The following is a 23681-nucleotide window of genomic DNA, read 5'->3' on the forward strand; positions in this document are numbered from 1 at the left end:
TCCACATTTAGACTATATAGTTATCAACACCTTTAGTGTTTTCTTGAGCAAGCATATTACAACATGATGAGTAAGCATACTCTAAACTAGAACTCATCCTTTGGTTAAGCAACCACAAACAAGAGGATCTTGTCCATCAAAGTCACCAATGAGTTGAGCTTAGCTCAATTACATTTTAGAAATTTGAACCTCAATGAATAATGTAATAAAAAACATATCATAATCCTCAACAACAATTGTCACCTCGTTAACCTTACTTAAAAATTAAATATTTATTAAAAAAAATTTAAAAATAATTTAATTTTTTATATTAATAATTATATTTGTCCAAGATGGTCCAATCTTTATACCTTCCTTGTAAATACATAACCATATAAGCCGTTGGAATGACTTGGAAAATTGAAGTGGCATTCTATGCTAGGGAATAGTAGATAATAATACTAGTACGTAAGAATGAGCAATGAAAGAAGTATAATTTTACTTGGGAATACTTGGATATGAAGGCAGCATTCTCATCGTCCGCGGCTGTTTAAAAGACACAACAAACAAATATCCTCGGGAAAAATCCGCACGTTGCACGTTTGGCCTGAACGTTTCAATTTCTATTTGATTGATTTGAATTTTCAAAGCACAGTACATATTGAATATACCTCCAATTTGCTTCTTTCAAAATTAGAGAGAATAGATTTGAATTTCAACGTCTAGGGTTCTGATTGTCATGGCGAATTCAATGGTGCTCGACATTTCTTCAGACGAAACATCTGAGGAGGTTTCAGAATGCTCGGATTATGTCCCTGATACAGATTCAGATGTGCTGGTCGTATCCTCCAGGTGGGTAATTGGTTTTTCCATATATCTTATTATTTGCTTATTTCCTCCAAATGCTCGCAGAGCGAAATGATCTTTTAAATTTTTTTAATTGTTAAATTGAAATATTTTTCTATAAACTTTTACTTGAATGGGTGAATTCCCTGTTTTAATTTTTTTTTTAATTGATTTGGCGAGTTCTCTTAAATGCGCTGAGAGTTAAAACATTTTTGGATTGGTAAATTTCCTCCAAAAAGATTGAAAAGATTTTGAATTTATTTTTTGATTCAGTAAATTTCTTCCAAATGTCTTCAGTTTGAAAAGGATTTTTTTGTTTACGTTTTTTTAATTAATATGAATTGGTAGATTCCATCCAGATGCTCGCAGACTGAAAAGGTTTTTGAACTATTCTTTGATTGGGTAATTTACCGAATTGCCTTCAAATTCTTTCAAAGAAGGTTCCTCTTTTGTTTTTCTTATTTTTGTTAAATTTCCTCCCTCCATAGCCTTGTGCTTGTTTACAATGATAGAGGCATATATATCCATCAAATTCTTCCTAAATTTGCACATAGCTTGATACATTTGAACCGTGGATTTTGAAATTGTTGGTGCTTATAAGTTTTTATCACTTGTGCTTATCCCATTGAACTACATATGTATAAATTGAATATGGATGACTGATGCAAATTTTCACAGCGATGATAGTGATGATGATGAAGATCAAAGTGGTGAAAGTGATGATGGTGAATATCAAAGCGATGAAAGTGACAGAGAGGCAGAAGAGGAATCAATTGAAAAGGAGGGAAACAAGAATGCCGAAACAGAGGAAGACCGATATGATAAAGTCATGAAGTTGTTGACCAGTAAGTTCATTTCCTTTTGTAATTGTTGAATTCTGTATGGGATATTCAAATGATGAAGCTGAGACATCCAAAATTAATATTAGTATATTGAAGCCCAAGTGCATTATGTTCTGGGATTAGAATACTAAGTTTCAGTTTCTGAACGTCTTGTCAGAACTTAATTTTTTTTAATTCATTATATGCTATTATGCACTGCCATGCAAGAATGTAAATGATCTTATCATTTCTGGGTTTTGTTTTATGAAACCATGATAACATGCTTTTCATCAATGAGTGATGGCAAGGCATTTGAAGCTTTGGCATTTTTTCTAGCTACTTTCTTCAAATGTGAGACATGGAATTTATTGTGCGCTTGAGTTCTGGTAGTTCAAGAGTATAGTTCATAATATTGAGGCCCAAGTTTCTTTGCACCAATTCCTTTAGGAGGCTTTGCTTAGAAGGATTTAACTTAAAGGAAACTCAACGACTTACCTCAAGTTCTCTCGTTATTGCTGATTTTGTTGATATATCATCCTATCTTTGGCCACTTTGAGACTGTCCTCTAGTTGTTTCAGGATTCTCTTCAAAGAAATCACAGCTAATTGGTGCTTGTCTGTCTGCGGTGATCTCGACAGAATAGGATAATAACTATACAATTACTTAGATGGTGGCATGCGAATTGTTTCTTTTCATTGATGGAGAGTGGGGCAGGGTCCACTCCCATTATAATAAAAATAAAAAACAAAAGTCCTTAATTGGAAAGAGCCCTTCTTGAATGGGAACCAAAGAAGAACTGGTTTCTATAACGGTGTTTTTTGCCCTCTCCAATCCAAGGCGAGGAGCTTGGGATCAACAAAAGTCTTTGCATTTAATTTTGATATAAGCTTAAGGGCAATTGATGTTTTGGTGACCTTGTTTGTGACAATGTAAGAACTTGGGAGAGGGACCTTCAGCATGCCTTGTTCTTAAACACCATTGTTAGATTCCAATAGCATGAACTGCGGAAGAGATTTGAAGGTACCCACCTTAACACAAATTTGTACACAAGTCCTAGGTTTTCTATCCTTAGCGTTGTCATCCAAGCTAAAGAATTTGCCCAAAAGGTTACCAATTATGGATAGAAAAGACAAATCCTAACATATAGAAGGGGGATTGTAAAGATGGATCCACATCAGAACTTGCTCAATACTGCAATTCAGGGGGCCAAACTGAGGTTTACATTCATGGGTGTAAATACAAAACCCATCCATCATCTATGGGCCTTCGTTCAAAATTTTCCTTTTATCTTCCGTGCTTAGGCAAGAGACCATAAAGAATTCTTTTGGGAAAAATTTTACAAAGCAATCGGCTCGCCATGTTTCCGAAACCCATCACTCCACTTCATTGCAGGCTGGCCATGAATTCACAAATTTGCTGATAATGGCAACAATATCAAAATGCTTAATTCTATGAAGCGCAATGTCCAAAAGATCAATTTTAACTTCCTCCTAGAACCTTTATTTTCGGCATCTATGTGTTTCCACAGCTTGGTTCCCACTGGAATATTGTTATGTCCCCTTTTTGAAATTGGATTTAATAATAAATAATAATAAAATTATTATATAAATAATATAAATAAAATATAATATAATTAAAATTTAATTAAGTTAAATGAATGGTCAAAGGCATGAAATGAGGAGTTGTGACTCCCTCAAACATGAGGTATAAAAAGGATAAGAGTTCATTAGAAAGGAAGAAAGGATGGAGCACGTGAATCAAGAAAGAGTTTATAGAAGAAAAAAAGGAATGAGAAGAAAATAAGTAAATGACTTCTTCAAAAGGCAAAAACTATGAAGAGTTTCTTTCAAAAGGTGAAAATTGTGAAAGGTTGGGACTCTTTCAATGGGCAGAAATGATGAAGAGTGGCACTCTTTCAAAGGATGGTAATTGTGAAAGGATGTAACTCTTGCAAAAAGCAGACATGATGAAGAGGTGTGACTTCTCCCTCACATTGGATGATATAAAGGGGATAAGGTTTCATTTGAGGACAACATCCAAGGGAGATTCATTTGGAAATTAATTTTTTTATTCTCAAAAGGCAGCAATGGAGGGTGGTGACTCAAGTCTTATGAAAGGTGGCAACCCTTTTACCAATGAAATATAAAAGAGATCATCCCAATCATTCAAGGATTACTTATCAATCATCACTCATGAATTTACAAAAGTAATCATCACTTATCAAACCAAGCAAACAATCAATCAGCAAACCACTCTATCAAATCAGCATTCATTCAATTATCATTCACCAATAACATGATGAAGAGGAGTGACTTCTCCTTCACAATGGAAGATATAAATGGGAGAAGGTTTCATTTGAGGACATCCAAGGGAGATCCATTTGGAAAATAATTTATTATTCTCAAAAGGCAGCAATGGAGGGTGGTGACTCAAGTCTTATGAAAGGTGGTGACCCTTTCACCAATGAAGTATAAAAGAGATCATTCCAATCATTCAAGGATCACTTATCAATCATCACTCATGAATCCACAAAAGCAATCATCACTTATCAAACCAAGCAAACAATCAATCAGCAAACCACTCTATCAAATCAGCATTCATTCAATCATCATTCACCAATATATCAAACTGGAGCATTCATTACATGTAATCAACAGTCGCTTAATCATAACTTACCAAGACCTCAAATCATACAATCAAATAAATTCATTCAATCAATCAATCATTCAACAACAATCAAATGATCAAGTTTGATTTGAACAGAACATCGAATCAGATCTGAATTCATATATATAATCTGCATTCAGGCAAAGCAGCCTTTTTGATTTAAGCAAGTATTTGGGATGAAAATGTGGTTAAGTCTATTGTCTAGTATACCTTTTATGAATATTTGATTTATTTAATAATTTGAATTATCAATATATCTAAATTCTTAGAAGTTAGAATTAATAGATTAATCAATTTATCATCCTACAAGCAATCATACTTGAGATTTGGAAGGAAACATTCTAGGGAGAGGCAGTAGACCAGTTCCCACAATGTAAGTAGACCACCTCAAGTTGGATGGACTGGAGGTCTTGCTACTTGTGGGCCAAGGGGTTGAATTGTCTTGGTTGGATGTTCTGCGCCCTTGGGCTTAGTTGTGGCGAACGGTCTCCGGGCGCACTATCGTGCTTTCCCCTCCAATTCCTAAATGGTTGGTTCTTGGAAGTAAAAATATAGAATGGATGGACAAAGAGGTGATGTTGTCCAATCATTCAAGGATCACTTATCAATCATCACTCATGAATCCACAAAAGCAATCATCACTTATCAAACCAAGCAAACAATTAATCAGCAAACCACTCTATCAAATCAGCATTCATTCAATCATCATTCACCAATATATCAAACTGGAGCATTCATTACATGTAATCAACAGTCGCTTAATCATAACTTACCAATACCTCAAATCATACAATCAATCAATCATTCAACAACAATTAAATGATCAAGTTTGATTTGAACAGAACATCGAATCAGATCTGAATTCATATATATAATCTGCATTCAGGGAAAGCAGCCTTTTTGATTTAAGCAAGTATTTGGGATGAAAATGTGGTTAAGTCTGTTGTCTAGTATACCTTTTATGAATATTTGATTTATTTAATAATTTGAACTATCAATATATCTAAATTCTTAGAAGTTAGAATTAATAGATTAATCAATTTATCATCCTACAAGCAATCATACATGAGATTTGGAAGGAAACATTCTAGGGAGAGGCAGTAGACCGGTTCCCACAATGTAAGTAGACCACCTCAAGTTGGATGGACTGGAGGTCTTTCTACTTGTGGGCCAAGGGGTTGAATTGTCTTGGTTGGATGTTCTGCGCCCTTGGGCTTAGTTGTGGCGAATGGTCTCCGGGTGCACTATCGTGCTTTCCCCTCCAATTCCTAAATGGTTGTTTCTTGGAAGTAAAAATATAGAATGGATGGACAAAGAGGTGATGTTGTTTATCATTTCATTAATGTTAATTGTTTAATTACTCTTAAGTTTTATAGCTATTATATGATATAGTTATATAATACTATTTGTAAACGAATTGAATTGTTGGAATTATTACTTTTTGTCATTCCCCAACTGAGGTTAGGGCTTTACAAATACAAATCGCAGCATTAAATAATTAAAAGAATGAAAAAAGGGCCGACTCAGAAACAGAAAAAATAAGTAGTGATTGAATTAATGAAAGTAAGGCCGATCCAAGTTGAAATGATTAAAATCAGTTGCCACTATTTTAAAGAGGGCCGACTAAAACTTATAAACGTTGGTTGTAGGGCTGACCAAGGCAAAGGGACTTGTTTAAACAATAAAGTGAGGGGAGAGACGCCCAAAGGGAATAAATGCAAGTAATTAAAAGGCATTGTTTAGTTAGAAAGAGGTGTAACCCTTGCAAAAGACAGCCACGTTGAAAGGGTGTGACCCCTTAAGTGGAGGATATTAAAGGAAGACCTATTCATTTGAGGGAGTGTAATGTCCCCACTTTGAAATATAATTTAATAATAAATAATAATTAATAAAATTAAAATATTAAAACTTAAACTAAAATATAAAAGAACATAATTAAATATAATTAATTAAAATTTAATTAAGTTAATAAATGGTCAAAAGACATGGAAGGAAAAGTTGTGACTCCCTCAACAATGAGATATAAAAGGGAGAAGAGAAACTCATTTGAGAGGGAGATAATTTGGGAATCAGAAGTGCAGATCTGATTTAAATAAGAGGTGCAGATCTGATTATGAAGGGTTGTGTCCCTTTCAAAGGGCAGAAATAATCAAGAGTTGCACTCTTTCAAAGGGTGCTAATGGTGGAAAGGGTGTGTCTCTTGCCAAAGGGCATACATGATGAAGAGGTGTGACCTCTCCCTCACATTGAGAGATATAAAGGGAAGGAATCAAAAGCATCTAGGACATCACCATCGATCAGATCGGATCAGCACTGTTATTAAGTTACAGGCAGTAACATCCTTGTTCTTGGTGCTATGCATGGGGATTATGGAAAAGAAAGGAAGAAGCATACACGGCAGAGATTATTGAATCAGAATATAAGAGGGTCCCATTAGGGGACATTGCAGGGAGGCTTGGAATAGAATAGGAAATAGAATAAATAAAATAAGAGATCAGAAAATAAATGATTTTATTGGGATGAAGGAGAAATGTACAAATAAATACCATACATACACATAAAAATGTATTAAGTAGAAATAAAGATATTTTAATAAAGTGAATGGAATGGAGTAAGCAATTGATTTGATCTCAGATATCAAGCCAATAAAGGGCAGATTCTGATTTTGTATATGCAGCCTAATATTAGTAAGTCTATGGTGGAGATCAAATAGCATCAGCATCAAGGAATTGGATCAAATCAGTATTGGATATAAGCAATCTGCATTTCAGAATACAGCCATCTTGTGTTCTAGCAAGTATTGTGGTATGCATAATGAAGATATTGCCTAACATATAATCTCTTATGTATTTGGTATAGTTAATGATGTGAAATGCTAACCAATCTAGATTCTTTATTTATTTATTAAATTTACTTATTTTACTACAAACAATCACGTAGAGGTTAGTAAGGAAATACAAGTAGGGATGGCAGAGATCGGTTCCTCTTCTAAGTAGGCAACCCCATGTTGGATAGAGGAGTTCCTACCACTTGTGCACCAAGGGGTGTTGTATCATGCTTGTGGGACAAGGGGTGTTGTATCATGCCCTTGGGATTAGTTGCGGCGAATGTTCTGGTCTTCAACCCCTACTATGGTTGGTTATTGGAAATAAAACTATAAATTAGATCCACATATGAGATGTTATTTAATTTAATTTCTTATTTACTTTAAAGATTCAATAGCTATCATATGTTTTTATAGAATACTACTTGTAAACAAATTTTGTTGTGGAATTGTTACTTTGGGCAAAATCAGGAATACCCCAATTTGGGGACATTACACTTTTGGGCAAAAATTAGGTATACCCCAATAGGCGACATTACAATTAGTATCAGGTATCAAAGCATTATTCCTGCTAGCTTGCAGGGAAAACCTACTTTAACTATCGTTCAATTAGGAATTGGCAAGGAAACATGATAGGGAGATGCAAGAGTATGGGTTCACTCAATTAAGTAGACCACCCATTGAGTTGGATTGCTTGCGGGCCAAGGGGTCAGATTTACTTGGTTGGTTGTTTGACACGCTTGGGCTTAGTTGTGGAAGATTTACTCCTGGTGCTCTATTGTGCTTTCCCCTCAAGTTTCTAATATGGTTGGTTATTAGGAATAAGCTATAATGTGCATGCTTTGCTTCCCATCTATTTACGTGTTTTTATGTGCATGCTTTGTGTCTTATGTGTATTCCTACATATGCTTGGTGTACTTGCTTCGTGTCTGATTTGTTTTTAACATGTTTACTCCTTGTGTGCTTTATGTGTATGCGTCTCTCATGTATGCTTTGTGTCCTGTGTATGTGAAATATCCTTTCATTTGAATTTGACAAAGTTTTTGGATTTGTTTGATTTTCTGTTTTTTTTTTTTTGGTTTATTTCATCACATGAAAATACTTGTGCATGCAATGAATGTACTTTGATATTGACAGAATTAAAGATAACACCCTCTAGACGAACAAGAACATTGACTAATTAATATGAACGGAATGAAATTATTTTTATTGCTGAAGATAAACAGTATTTCACAAGATTATCTAATAACATACCCCAATCAGCTGCTACAACAATTCTTTAGACAAAATCTGAAAGAGGTCTTGTGATGGTATCGCTGTCCATGAAATGATATGGATTTCCCAATCGCCCTCTTTGTTCAGCAATAACAATTCCTTATTTCACCTCAAAATGTCATGCAGGTTGCACCCCTATTGTAATTGTCGCCACTGCTGAATAATACTGCTTGTGTATATTCTGTGACATGTATATAACTTCCAGATTTCTGAAAATTGTGCCAATTTCTGAACACTGGGGTTTTGTTGATGTGTTTTTTATGCACGTGCGAACACAGAATAAAATACCTTAAGTATCTTATCCTCTCTTGAACAAAATTTCCTCGAATGCTGAAGATTTCGCCTAAGGATCATTCGAGAAGACTCCAATTTTCTTATATGTAGGGTCTCTACATGTGGATAAGCTCTGTTGGTGTGATATGATATTGCTGGAATCACAAGGGGACTTACATTTGTACGCTTGAGTGTTTAATCTGTTGGAACTTGAATCCTATCTACTAGCTGGAAGATAAAGAAGTGGCAAAAGCATAGGGTTTAGAGAATCTAATCTAAGACCTAGAATGCAAGAAGATGGATGAACAACTAGGTGGAGTCCTACTGGGCTGGGTCTCACCATCAGGTTGAACAATCCGACACCAGCTCAGTGCGATCTTCTAAGGGATGCTTCAAATATATTCAAATCGTACACCATCAGACACTGATCACCATTCAAGTTAATGCATGAACAATAGACGCGTAACGACTTGAGATTAAGCTCATTCTATGCCAGTTGACCACGTAGGGCGCACTTACAATCAGCGAGAGGCTAGTGGTTTGGACTAGGCGGATTCCACGCAAGTGCATTCAATAACTTCCTTCATTCAATCTAATTATTTACCATCTAAAATGAAGATTCAGCAAGAGACCATGCATGTTGCAAAGAAACAACACACTTCACCATAACTTCAACGAAAATGGAGTTTATTTACAATCAAGGCAACAATTTCTTGCCTTCTCTTCCTAATCTACTCTAATTGCTATTCTATTTGCTGACTATTCACTATTGACTATTCTCTAACTGTTAACCTTTACAAATGAAGAGCCAGAGCTTTATATAGGGAGCTCTTTTACAATTCAATGGCTCTGATTGATTTACAATCAATGGCTAGGATTACAAGATGGAAACCCTAATTAGGGTTTGTTACAACAAACTCCCTTAGCCAATGAGAAAATTACATTCAATATCTGAGAACCAATAGGAAACAGGGGTAGGTACATCAAAGTTTGTGCCTTCATGAATAGGCGTGATTCACTGAATTTGGACACGTTGATGTGGACCCTTCTGACTAGAGGAACAATGACTGGGATGCCACCTTGTCTGGTACTTTCTCTGTGATGACCTTAGTCAATCCTCCTTCGTCCTTGATGTACTTGATGAATGATGTACCCTTCCTTGTCTCTCTTGTGCTTGATGAAGCCTCCTTCTTGATTATGCATTATGGTGATAAGAAGTCATGGTCAAGTCACCTTCTCTAGTAGCTCATCTTGCCTTTGAAATGTTTACAAGATCCTTCTTCTCTGCCATCTTGTGATCTCCTTGAGGATAGTTCTAACACTTGAAGTCCTTTAATTTTAGCAACACCCTGAGTACTCTCCCACACATTTGAAGTGTCCTTGATGATGATGAAACTTTGAAGAGGTCACCCTTGTCCTGGCCTGATCTTCCTCCATCTTGATTTTGACGGACCTGCAAAACAAACAAAAAAAAATTAAGAATACATGATATATTGATTTTAACATGGCATTTCTTACCTTAAAAAGGCATTAGAATTAATTTCGCTCTGGACCCTCTCCAAGGACAGGCCCTATAATGAAATTCGCTCTGGACCCTTTGGAAGGGTCAGGAGCGAAATCTTGCATTCTACTCAATCTTCTTTCATAGAACTTTAATTTCAACCTCACCTTACCAAGATCAAATCATTCGCTTCCAAAATTGCCTAGGAATAGGTTTTTCGCTCAAGGGCCTAGGCAAAACATTAGACCTCCTAGGAATTTCGCTCTGGACCCTCTGGAAGGGTCAGGAGCGAAATTGACATTTTGCTTGATTTTCCTCATAAAACTTCATTTCTCATCCTCTTCTCATCAAAAACAAGTCTTTTACCCTCAAAAATGCTTAGGAATGGTTTAGTTTAAAGGCTTAGGCAAGGTACAAGACTTCCTAAAGAAATTCGCTTAGACCCTTTGGAAGGGTCAGGAGCTTAGGTGAATTTCGCTCTGGACCCTTTGGAAGGGTCAGGAGCGAAATTTGTCTATAAGCCTCAAATTCATCATCTCATTGCCTCAAATCACTTTTCAAAGCAAGTACACATCAATCCTTTCCCAACCATGCCTTAGGAACCAAGATCTTGGTCTCAACAAGGAGCAAAATAGAGGTTTTAGGAAATTTCGCTTTGGACGCTTTGGAAGGGTCAGGAGCGAAATTTGACAAAGTTGCTCAATTAGACCTCATTTTTAACCTTTCCTCATCAAAAACAAGTGTTTTGCCTTCAAAATGCTTGGGAATGGATTAGTTCATAGGTTTGAGCAAGATATAATGCTTCATGAAGAAATTCGCTATAGACCCTTTGGAAGGGTCAGGAGCGAATTTGCTCTTTTTGGCTCAATTCATGTCCCTTTTTCACTCATTGCTTTAGACTTGTCTTTTTGAATCCCTTCATTGCCATGTATGTCCACCATTTGATGTCCCTAGTGAAGAAATAGGTCTTTTGGAAGATTTCGCTCTGGACCCTTTGGAAGGGTCAGGAGCGAAATTTGCAATTATGCTCAAATCCTTCACTTTTCATCACTTCACTTTGTGTCATACATCAATACTCTCTCAATTACGTCATAAGGATAAGTTTTATGAGGCAAATTAGGACCAAGAAAGGAGATATAAGGAAATTCGCTCTGGACCCTTTGGAAGGGTCAGGAGCAAATTTGAGGAATTAGTCTTAAATACCATCCAAACACTCAAACTTCACTCTCAATCACATTGCTCTCACCTTAGGACATACCAACAAACCACCTTAAGGAAGTGCATAGTCAAAATGTTGAATGAAAAGTGCATTTTAACAATTTCGCTTAGGTACCTTTGGAAGGACAGGACCTATCCAGGAATTTTGCTCTGGACCCTTTGGAAGGGCCAGGAGCGAAATATATCTTTTTGCACAAATTTCTCATAGAACTTCACCTTACTTGGTTGCAACTCACTCCAAAGGTTTGCATGAATCAACCTTGGCCTCAATCACGCCATAGATTTGACCTAAACAAGGAGATCAAAGGAATTTCGCTCTAGACCCTTTGGAAGGGTCAGGAGCGAATTTCATGTTTTAGGCTCAAATTCCAAATTTTCCCTTCAACTTTGCTCTTAGACTTGGCTTTTGGGTCCTCCCTCCATCTCAATCAAGTCTATTTGCCCTCAAATCTACTTGAAATAGGATTCATTCAACTGTTTGAGTGAGATAAGAGGTCTTTTGAAGGATTTCGCTCTGGACCCTTTGGAAGGGTTAGGAGCAAAATTCATATTTTCACTCAATTTATCCTTCATTTTACTTTTGTTTTGACCTTGGTCTATGCTAGGAAGGCATCCTAAGGGTTTTCCTTGCTCAAATTTGGGATGATCTCAAATTCGCTTAGGTACCTTTAGAAGGTACATGATCTCAAGAGGAATTCGCTCTAGACCCTTTGGAAGGGTCAGGAGCGAAATTTGACATGTTAGTCTCTCCGTCAGGATTCATATATGGAATATAACATTTAAGTGTAAGTGAAAGATATAAGGAAATGTCACTTATACTTTAAGTTATATTCCATATATATTGTCAGGATGTTTGAGAGTGGTTTCAGACCTCCAGGAGTTATAATGCAAAATCTAGTTTTTGGAGGATTCTTCAATTTTCCAGACTTAGTCAAATTTTAGGATGAAGATGACATTCCAGACAGCCAAATTTCAGGACATTTGAGGATCAGGATGACATTCCAGACTTCTTAAGACGAATTCGCTCTGTCCTTGATGTAAGGGATGGGACCTAGGAGGACATTATGTATTCAACCAAGGTTTGATTTAGCAACTTGAAGTGCGATCAGATAGTACACAAAAAACACCCTAGGAACGATCTAAATAACCCCTAATCACTCAATTGACTTGACCTCTTGAGGAGATCCACCTGACTCAATCCCTTCAATGCAAAGGCTAAGACACTAAAACGACTAACAACAAAACCAAAAGGGCTAACCCCAGAAAGCAAAAAGTAGGGGTCCCCATTTGTAATGGGGCGATGTGTGAATACGTCACAACAGGTTTGTGAATACAGATTGCCTGAGATAAGAAGACATTTTTGGCTCTGGCGAACAATTCTGCACTTGGAGATTCAATCCAACTGCAATTCGATATTCCTAGCCCATCAATTTGGCGGATTCATACTGCTGCACCATGGATGATCTAGGGTTCCGTCTAGACCATCTACCATACTAGGGGTTTTGTCCTAGCTTGGTGAGAAAACTAGAGTCGATGGTCAAAGGAGAAAACGTATAATGAATAAAATGAATGAGCGGTCTCAATTCCATGATTTCCCCATATATATAAATTTTGCCTTTTTCACCATTGACTTTTAACATTAAAATGTCATTATTTCTCTTAGCTGGCTTAGGCTTATATTAAGCTACTAGAGAAATGAAACCGCCTAAATGGAAAAAGCGCCCCCTTATTAATAACGTTGGCCTAGGTGATAACAAGTTATTATTTTAAGTGCCCCCAATACATAATTAAATGGAATTGAATTCCACTTTGGCCTTTTGCTCCTCATATTAAGTTATCACGTTATTCCCTTAATTATTCTTTACCCCTAGCCTATGGGAACAAAATAGGTTGGCAAAATATTCATTATTTAAGCTAGGCGAGAAGGGACATCACAGTCCTCCCTTCCTAGGATTGCTGGTTCTCTAGTAATCGCAAATTAGGATGCTGTAAAATCTCTTCTCCTTCCCAAGTTGCATCCTCAACCGGCAAGTCTCTCCACTTGATGAGATATTCATGGATCATCCTATTCCTCAATCTTCTCTCCCTCATATCTACAATACTGTCAAGAACCAAAACCAATTTCCTTCTTCATCAAGGGGTGGAAGCTCTGGTGATGCAGCTGTGTGCTGGCCCAATGTTTTTTTTAGGCAGGAAACATGGAATACATTATGGATCTTACTATCTTCAGGAAGTTCCAATTCATATGCAACCTCACCAATTCTCTTTAGAATCTTGTAGGGCCCATAGAAACGTGGCTTAAGTTTTTTTGCACCACTTTTCTTCAGTGTAGACCGCTTGTATGGCTATAGGCATAGGAAAACTAAATCCCCAACCTCAAAAGATCTCTCAACACGATGCCTGTCTACATACATTTTCTATTGATTCTGAGTGTGCTAAAGATTATCCTTCAATGTCTTAAGGATATCCTGATAGTTTTGCATTGTTTCTTTTGCCCGAGGGATCTTACTATCATCAAAGGCCAAATCCACAAATGTTAATGCATCATACCTGTATAGGGCCCTGAATGGAGACATGCCAATCGACATATGAAAGGTGGTATTGTTACAATACTCACCTAAGTGCATCCATTTGATCCAAGAATTCTGCTGCCCTAAAACATAATTCCAAAGATAGCCTTCAATCCACTTATTCACAATTTCTGTTTCACCATTCGTTTGAGGGTGGTAGATGGTGCTTGGTGTCAACTTTGTACCCGCTAAGCGAAACAACTCCTGCCAAAACATATTGAGGAATCGGTTGTTTCAATCACTAACAATGGTCTTAGGGAGCCCATGCAGTCTGAACAGCTCTTTGAAAAATAAGTCTGCAACCTATGGTGCTGTTTAATATGTAGGTACAACAAAGAAATGTGCATATTTTGTTAATTTGTCAACCATTACAAATATGCAATCTCTTCCCTGAACACGTGGAAGTCCTATGATGAAATCCATGGACATTCCTTCCCACTTCTGTTCGGGTATTGACAATGGTTGAAGTAGGCCTGCAGGAAAAGTATGTTTTGATTTATTCTGTTAACAAGTGAGACACTCTCTAACATGCTGCAACACATCGTCTTTCAGACCCTTCCAGGTGAATCTCTCTCGTATTTGACTATATGTTTTGAAGAATCCCAAATGCCTTGCTAGAGGTGTCTCATGCATGGCCCTCATAATTTTGAACTTCAATTTAGATCCCGGTACAAGACATCTCTTGTTCTTATAATATATTATATCATCATCTATAGAATATCTGTCATCCTGTACTCGTCCATCAAAGTCACAGGCCAAAGTATTCTTATAGAATATTCTGTCAACAATTGAGATTTCCAATCAGTTGAAATTTTAGTCAGAGAGAAGAGTGTAGGTCTCCTGGAAAGAGCATCGACAACAATGTTCTTTTTACCCTTAACAAATTCCACGTCAAAATCATATGCTTGGATTTTACTCACCCATTTTTGTTGCCTTTCATTAAGATCTTTCTGCTCCAAGAAATATTTAAGGTTGTTGTGATTAGTCCTTACTACGAATTTCGTGCCCACTAGATACTGTCTAAATTTGGCTAGTGCATGCATGATGGCTAGCATCTCCTTATCATAAATGGAGTACAAATTTTCTGCATCCCTCAATTTTCTTCTCTCGAATGCAATCAGATGACGATTCTACATCAAAACTGTGCCAATTCCCTGTCCTGATGCGTTGCACTCCAAAATATACGGCTGTGTGTAATTTGGTAACGCCAACACTGGATTGTGCTCATGACCTCCTTGAGCTTGGCAAATGTCACCGGTGCCACCCTTCTTAGTAAGGTTTGTCAAAGGTGACGCCAACTATGAGAAGCCTCTCACAAATCTCCTATAATAACAACACAATCCTGAGAAGCCTCTCAACTTTGATATATTCTTTGGAGGCAACCAATCCAAAATTACCTGTATCTTCTCCAGGTGTACTTTCACACCATCAGCTCCAATCACATGTCCAAGATAAAGTATCTCGGTCATCCCAAACTCACGTTTGGAAGCCTTCACATATAGCGACTGAGCGTCCAGGATACTCAACAGTGTATCCAAATGCTGCAAATGATCACTCCATGTTTTGCTGTATATTAGTATGTCGCCAAAGAAGAATGCAACAAATTTTTGCAGCTGCTCACAGAGTGTGTGATTCATGCAAGATTGAAATGTTGCCGCTGCGTTTGTGAGTCCGAATGGCATGATAAGAAATTCAAAGTGCTCGTAGTGACAATGGAAACCAGTCTTATGTATGTCTTCTTCTCGGACACGTATATGGTGATAGCCTAAACGAAGATCAATCTTAGAGAAATACACAACCCCATGCAACTCATCAAGAAGCTATTGATCCTGGGAATGGGGTACCTATTCTTTATGGTCTTCTTGTTCAGGGCTCTGTAATCTATGCACATACGCATAATGTTGTCCTTTTTCACTAGAACAATTGACGAAGCAAAGGGATTGGAACTGGGCTGAATGTGTTCCATACTCAACAACTCCTTGATTGTTTTCTCAATCTCTTCCTTAAAATGGCGTGGGTGTCGGTAGGGCATAGTGATAACTGGTTTAGCACCCTCCTCAAGCTCTATGACATGTTCAAACCCACGATCAGGAGGACGACTTGAGGGAAGGTCTCCAAATACTATACTATGCTTATCCAACACTGTTTGGATATCCACTTGATACTGCGGCTCACTGTGGGAGGTAGGTTTAGAAGACACAAAACATTGAGCTGCCTAATCCACATCACCATGCTTGAATAGGCCTCCATCCTCCTTGCTGAAACCACTCGATGACCACCATTTGACATGGCCTTAAGCATTGTCTTCTTGCCATCAACCATAAATTAAGTTGCATTTGGTTGAAGTCCTGTACATATCGTCCAAGTGACTCTAACCATTGGAGCCCTGTTGGTGTTTGTTTTATCATCTACCAAACATTAGAATAAGATACCCAAAGGTATTCTATCCTCTCCTGAAAAATCACTACTGATTCCAAGGTCTATATGTGCGAACAAGCAACTTTAGTGGGATAGCTACTCGGGTAGGGTATGCTGAAAATCTCAAGGGGGACTTACGTTAACAAGTGTCTTTCAAGCTTCTGGACTTAGACGGATTTAGCAATTTTAAGCTCTTTTTTTTTTTCAAGATTTAGACTTTCAAAAAGGGAAAAAGGGATAGGGTTTGAGAAAGCTGATCTAATCCTACGAATTTTGGAGACGGTATTAATTGGGTGTTCTCGGGAAACCACACTTTGCTTCGCCACACTGAAGACAACTACACAAAGCGGGTGCAATCTTCAACGGGTTGTGCTTATGATCGAAGTTTTGGCATGCATAGGGGATAGGCTGAGACTAAATTTGCACAGTGAAATGGAAATCATCCATTCACCAAAAGTATGAGCAGAGATACATCATCAATTAACACTTATCAAATCCTTCATTCAATTTTAACAACATGAAAGCAAATCTAAATTAACTTTAACTAATGTGTTGAGGAAATTGAAACCATGCTAATCATTCAAACAACAGAGATTACAAAGCCTTAAGAGAAAGCGCACATGCAATATATTATTTGAAAATGACCTTCACGCAACAATATGTCAAAAACCTCACACTCTCCAAATGAGAGGAGGTAGCCTTATATAGTTTTCAGAAAATAATGAACGTCCGAGATCAAAACAGTGATCAAGGGCCCAGATTGAAAGCTACAAACCCTAATTAGGGTTTCCCAAAACTAACTACCCTCGACCAATGAGAAAATTACATTTGGGACACTTGTCCTTCTTGTTAAATATGAACCATCAATGAAAATAGAAGGTTGTTGCATTGTGAAGTGTGCCCTTCTAGAAGCTTCTGGATAAGTCAGGTTCATTGAACCTGGACATGCTGACTTGGAGCATCGAAAGATGACGAGGTGCCACCCCAGCGTGAGTCACTCCTAATCTTGCCGAGGCGGCGCAGGAGCAGGTACGATAGCTGGATCAACTCCTTGGGGCGGCAATGGATGTTGCTCTCTTCCTTGAATCTGTGCTTCAATGCGATAAGCAATCACTTCCTCCTCTTCAAGGATAAAGCACATTCGACACCAGTCAGGATAATTTCTTTTTACACTCCAAGCTAAGCTACATAATTCTATGATGATGTTTTCTTGCTCGTCGTTGAAATTCAAGTTCGGCTATAGTACTGGTTCAGGAGGAATGATTGGCATGCCCATGAAGCTCGGAAGGAAAATTGTTGAACTTCTTAGAATAATTTCTTGTTGACGACTTTATGCTTGCTTCTTCGTGGCTCCAATTTATGTTGCGCGAGAGGAGGGTGAAAGCTCTAGATAACCCCTTGCAAATATGAAATGATAGGATCAAGCTGTTCAGACATTCGCTGTGATCATGTCCTCCTTCTCGATACCCTGAAATTTGGAGAAGAATTTCTCCATGCCTTCATCATAATTGAGGAATTTGGAATTTTCTTTGTGAAGCATTTCCCATACAGCGAAATTTTGTCTATCTTCACGCTCGGATGAACCTTGCTCGTGAACTTGTCCTCAATCCTCTGTTTGGCTTGAAACTCCAGCTGTGATCTCTATGATGATCCCGCTTCTATTACCATCTGCGACCTGCAAAACCAAAGGAAATTAAGTTAGAAATCTATCTTTTAGTGCAAAGTTTCGAAGGTTAGATGGCAGAATGCTTTGGTCTTCCGATTTCTCAATACTTTTAGCTTTGAAACAAGCTGCAAACACTTAGAAGGTCATGCTTGAAAGAAAGAACGTTCAATCCAAAATGATCCTCTTATCAAGATTTTGGATAAACCCGATAAAGACACCCCCAATACACTCAGAAAAATTGAGAAAATTGATAAGTCTGCCCACCAATCAACTTCACCTTTGACAGAAATGAGAATATAGAAGGAACAAAACTCAGAAAACTTGAAAGTTCTGCCTTCTATTAGTTGATTGGACTCCAAAATCTGCAGATACTTGATAAGAATGAGGTAGATAAATCAAAATTCCTTAAAAAACTCGCTCAACCTGCAAGAGATCACCTTGCAACACCTCCAATCTATAAAATCTTCTTCGAAATGACCCTCAATCTGCAAAATAACTCTCAATGTTTCTCTTAGCTTGCTCAGAAAGTTCGAACTTTTGTGTAAGAATGAAGAAGTGAAGAATGTATTTGTAATGAAGTTCAAATCTGCAATTAGAAACATGCAGATCTTTTCCAATTCATGTTTCTAATTCATCCTCAGTCCATTGTATCCACAAAGAAAGTTTCCATTTTATACTTCAGTTGGCTTGTCATCTCCTTAAGTTCGAAAATCTTATTCTTGTGCAAGTTTCTAAATTGATTTTAGTCTATATATCCGAACTTGATCTTTCAAATATTCTCCTAGAAACTTTCTAATTTGGGATTTAGTTCGATTTCCATGAAGATTTGGATGACATCACCAAAGAACATTCCTTATTCTCAATTCTTTAACAAGTATTGGTTTAATCTTTGACTTAGGCGGACTTTTGAAGCATCTTTCTTGTTGCTTGGAGGGCGGACTTTCTAGACATAGGCATCATCTTTCAACTTCCAAGTAGAGCGGACTTTCTTTACTTTGAAATCATCCTTCATGCCTTTCAAGGCGGACTTTCATGACTACCCCTAGGGCGGACTTTGAAGACACCTCCTCATCATGCTTGGGCGGAGTTTTAGGCTTCCTCTTTCATGTTTGAGTATGGTGGAATTTCATGACTCTTCTTCAAGCATGGTGGACTTTTGAATGACTAACAAGGCGGACTTTGAAGGCATCTCCAAAGGTGGAGTTTTGGAAGACCACCTCTTGCATAGGGCGGAGTTTTGTGCTTCCTCCAAGGCAGACTTTAGAGACATTATCAAGCATGGCGAACTTTTGAAAGATGAACCCTTGGTATTTGAGAACATCATCATGCTTGCTATCTCCTCACCCCAAGGTGGACTTTCTTACCTTGAACACCTTTTTCTTTATCCATAGGGCAGACTTTTGGAGCATCTCTTCACAGGGCGGACTTCTTAGACATCCAACTTGCTTAGAGGGCAGACTTTGAAGACTCTTGGCATAGGGCGGAGTTTCATAGACATTATGACTCTTTGCCAGGGCGGACTTTTGAAGCATTATCATATAGGGCGAAGTTTTGAGACTTCACCATGGCGGAGTTTTGGACCATGCTTCAAGGCGGACTTTGGAGAGACCAAGAAGGCGGGCTTTTGGAAGCTCAAGATCATCACCGAGGCGGACTTTGATGAGTGCTCCTTTAGGGCGGACTTTTAGGCATCTCCATCATCATCTTGGATAGGGCGGAGTTTTGAGTGACTACCTCCAAGGGCGGACTTTCAAGGGATCACTAAGTTGTTCTGTCTGTATATGAAATGTTAGTATAAGTTGTATTTCTATATGTCTTTTCTCTTTCTTATACTTTAAGTTATATTTCATATATATTGTCAGGATGTTTGAGAGTGGTTTCAGATCTCTAGGACTTATAATGCAAATTCTAGTTTTTAGGAGATCTTTCAAAATTTCAGCCTTGGTCAAATTTCAGGCCAAATCAGGATGACATATGCGAATTTCCAGACTTAGATGATTTTTCGAGCTGATTATCCTTTGAATGTGCCATGACCCCCTAAAATATAGGAGCTTAGCTTTTTGGGTCAAAAATTGAAAATTTTCGACCACGATCGAAGTAGGTTAGTGGTACCAGCGCAAACCCTAGGTCCCCACTCCGAAAAAGCAAAAAGAAGGCATCCCTAAAAAATAGGGAAAACTTTCTAAAAATAGCCATACCGGGGATTGGGCTAAAAATGCCAAAAACGAAACTTCCTAAAAAATAGGAAAAAACAAAAAGCAAACTTTCTAAAAATAGAAAGTTGTTCAAATTCGTTCAAATCAATTGCGTTCTTCGTCCTTTGGCCTTTCTAGGCACTTTGATGGTATTTGGACTCTGTTATCACTTGGCTTGCAAAAACTGACTTTCAATCTCTAGGATTCAAACCATTCAAAACTTGACAGAACCGAGCAGAACTGAAGTGGAAGGCCATGGGACACTAACAAAAACCCTAGAAAGCAGGAAAAAGGGGAGGCTCCCGATTTGCAATGGGGCGATGTGTGAAAAAGGTTACAACAAGCCCCAAGATGGCATCTATATTGCTAAGCCCAAGCACATAGAAATCATTTGTTAGGGTGTAATCTCCAATCTGATTGCTCAGCTGGGGAGTCACCTTTGTGCAACTCAACGTAAATCAATCAGCTACAATGACATTGAATCCCGGGAAGTCTTCAACCTATAGCCCACACTTCACCACTAATCCTTCATCAATAAAATTATGCGTGGCTCCACTATCCACTAGACAAACCATCCGTTGCCCCTTAAGAACACCTCTCAATCGAAATGGGCAACTTCTGGGAACTCTAGATAATGTGGCTATGGTGCTGAGTGGAATTTCTTTGGTTGTAGTATCCTTCAATTCTACCCGCGGTTGTTGATCCTCATGATCTCTATCACCTCCAACACAAGCCTCTTGTTCTTCTTGTTCTTCATTATTAGACATAACCTCAATCAAATGAACTTTGCCATTCCCAAGGCAACGGTGTCCAGGCTTTCAAGGTTCCTTACAATTGAAGCATAAGTTCTTCTTTCTTAGTTCATTCCTGGACTCTTGATCAATTTTTGGTGGTGTGCTCTTCTGCTGATTAAAGCCCTTTTTATTTGATTTCCAAGGGTTGAAACCTTTCTTCTATGGCTGAAAAGAAGGTGTGGTCTCAAGGTCAAGTGCTAACTCAATGGCATCATGCAAGGTGTTAGGCTTATGTGCCTTGACCAATCCCCTTAATTTGTCACTCGAACCTTCCACAAACAGCATAGTGACTCTCTTTTTTTATATATCTGGAACCATGACAGAAATATTTTGGAACTCATTAATATGTGATTCCACATGTCCAACTTGTTTAAGCTGAGCCAAATCCCTGTAATAGACTTCTACATCTTTCCGGTCAAAGCGAGCAATCAGTTTATTAACAAATTCTTCATAAGAGTGTATAATGGCATGATCTTGTGACACTAATCCATGGTGCCACCAGTCATATGTTACTCCTGCCAAATGCATAGTAGCAGACTGTATAGCCTTATCCTCCTCCATGGGCTTAAGTGATAAGAAGGATAAGGCTATACAGTTTAATAAGGTTTCTTACATAATTAAATGGAATTGATTTCCACTTTAGCTTTTTGCTCCTCATATTAATTTTATCACCTTATTCCCCTAATTATTCTTTTCCTTAGCCTATGGGAACAAAATAGGCTGGCAAAATATTCATTATTTAAGCTAAGCGAGAAGGGACATCGCAGTATGCTTCATATCTTACGTGTATTTGCTTCATGTCTGATGTGTTTTCAGCGTGTTTATTCCATGTGTGTTTTACATGTATGCCTCTCTCATGTATGCTTTTGTCCTGTGTATGCTTCATATCTTATGTATATTTTCTTCATGTCTGATGTGTTTTCAGTGTGTTTACTCCATGCATGTTTTATGATTACTTTATGCCAGTTATGAAAATGCTACTTCTTGGTAGTTTTTCCCACTTCTTCAAGAATCCATAATCTTGCATCCAAATTAAAATAAGGTACATGTTTTAGACCATGAAGGCCCTTCTTCAATCTGCAAACATGAGTCTCATGCTCAGGCACTTCAAAGTCCCCTGGCTTCTTAATGGGTTGATTGGGGAGGAAAATAAATGTCTCAAACACCTCTGAAAGTCAGATCTCGTTAACAAACATTCACTTCCACATCTTAATAATGGCAATATGAATGAATTAACCACAATTTGTTCCTCGTGTGCCAATCTCTAGATGATACAATGAAGCTATTTGTCTCATTTGCAATTAATAGATGAGGCACAGCTTGTAAATTGTCACAAAAACACCTCACAAGCAGTTCACCTAATTCTGCTTGATCCTAAACATGCATTACCTTGCATACATATGAATTGCAGTGCTAATACACAAAAATCCTCATTGAATTCTTACTGCCCAAAGTTCAAATACATAGCTTTGCAAGCTTATGGTAGAGAGAATTTGATGTCATATAGAGCATCATGCATTGAATACAAGCATCTATTATAGGGAAGATGTTGGGCATTACTAACTGTTGTAGCACGAGGTTCCTGATGCAATCTGGACCTCTTCTTCCCAGCAAGAAAATCTCTCATTAATCTTATTACTGCAAGTAATAAGACTGTGATAGGTATCAGAAAAAAATGCAAAGTGAAGTGTACAGTGAATAGAGTTTAAGTGAACAAGAGAATAGTTGGATAGAGTTTCTTGCCCTACTCATTTTGAAGGTCAAGTTCATCGTTGTGTACAACAACGAAGACAGGGAAAGATAACAGCCTATATGAGTATGAAGACTATCATGTCCAAAATCATGAAAAGTAGGGCCATATAATGTATGGAAGAAAGTGTTGTGGAGTGAAAGTATGAAAAATTGTTGTTGCATTTGTGTTTTCAGTGTATCAAGAAGCTCTTCGAGGCAGAAATCTAAAATAATTGCCTTCATTGTGGCCATGGTGGGCCTTTGTTGCTGTTGTTGTAATATTAAAGTTGTTGCAAGCTATCAACATTGTTTGAAGTATATGGATCCTATTGCGCATGTTGAAGTTACAGCTATAAGAAAAGCATACAAATATAAGGTAATCAAATTTAAGTTTCATATAATCGAGTTTCAGACAACTTGCATCAAGTAGAGAGCAAGGAAATGTTAGACACTTCTCAACTTATGTCTACAGTGAAAAGTCATGCATATAGGAAGACTGTCCACTAAGGCAAACACAATGAAGAAAGAAACAATAATTATATTAGAGTAACACAACAAAATCCAATAACAAGGAGGATTTAAGGATTACAAATCTCCAAGGGTTGACCTTCATATTGGCAAAGAATTTAGTTGACAAAATTAAAACCAAATTTTGCTTGAGGACAAGCAAGCTTGAGCAGGTTGACTGTGTTGATGGGTGTTTTGTGACTCTCTCCAACACATAATAAAATACTAAGTATTATATCCTCTCTTGGACAAGGAAACCTCAAATGCTAAATAATGTGATCAAGGTAGGTAACCCCAAGGTTCCTATTGTCAGGTCTTGATGATGCAATGGATAGACTCAGTGACGTGATGTAATTTTCTATTTACACAAAAGGGCTTACACTTCTACAAAGCTGG

The 23681-nt window shown here is 37.7% G+C and overlaps 1 protein-coding gene across 1 annotated transcript in view; it reads left to right on the forward strand.

The window, feature by feature from the left end:
* The first annotated feature begins 414 nt into the window (after positions 1 to 414).
* Positions 415 to 23681, forward strand: part of LOC131039148 (uncharacterized) — a 114391-nt gene continuing 91124 nt past the window's right edge. The window contains exons 1-2 of the mRNA XM_057971818.2: positions 415 to 831; positions 1504 to 1670. Of these exons, the coding sequence (XP_057827801.1) occupies positions 719 to 831; positions 1504 to 1670 (280 nt within the window). The 5' untranslated portion in view covers positions 415 to 718. The remainder of the gene's footprint in view (positions 832 to 1503; positions 1671 to 23681) is intronic.

This window comes from Cryptomeria japonica, chromosome 10 (assembly GCF_030272615.1).
Source record: "Cryptomeria japonica chromosome 10, Sugi_1.0, whole genome shotgun sequence".
Lineage (NCBI taxonomy): Eukaryota > Viridiplantae > Streptophyta > Pinopsida > Cupressales > Cupressaceae > Cryptomeria > Cryptomeria japonica.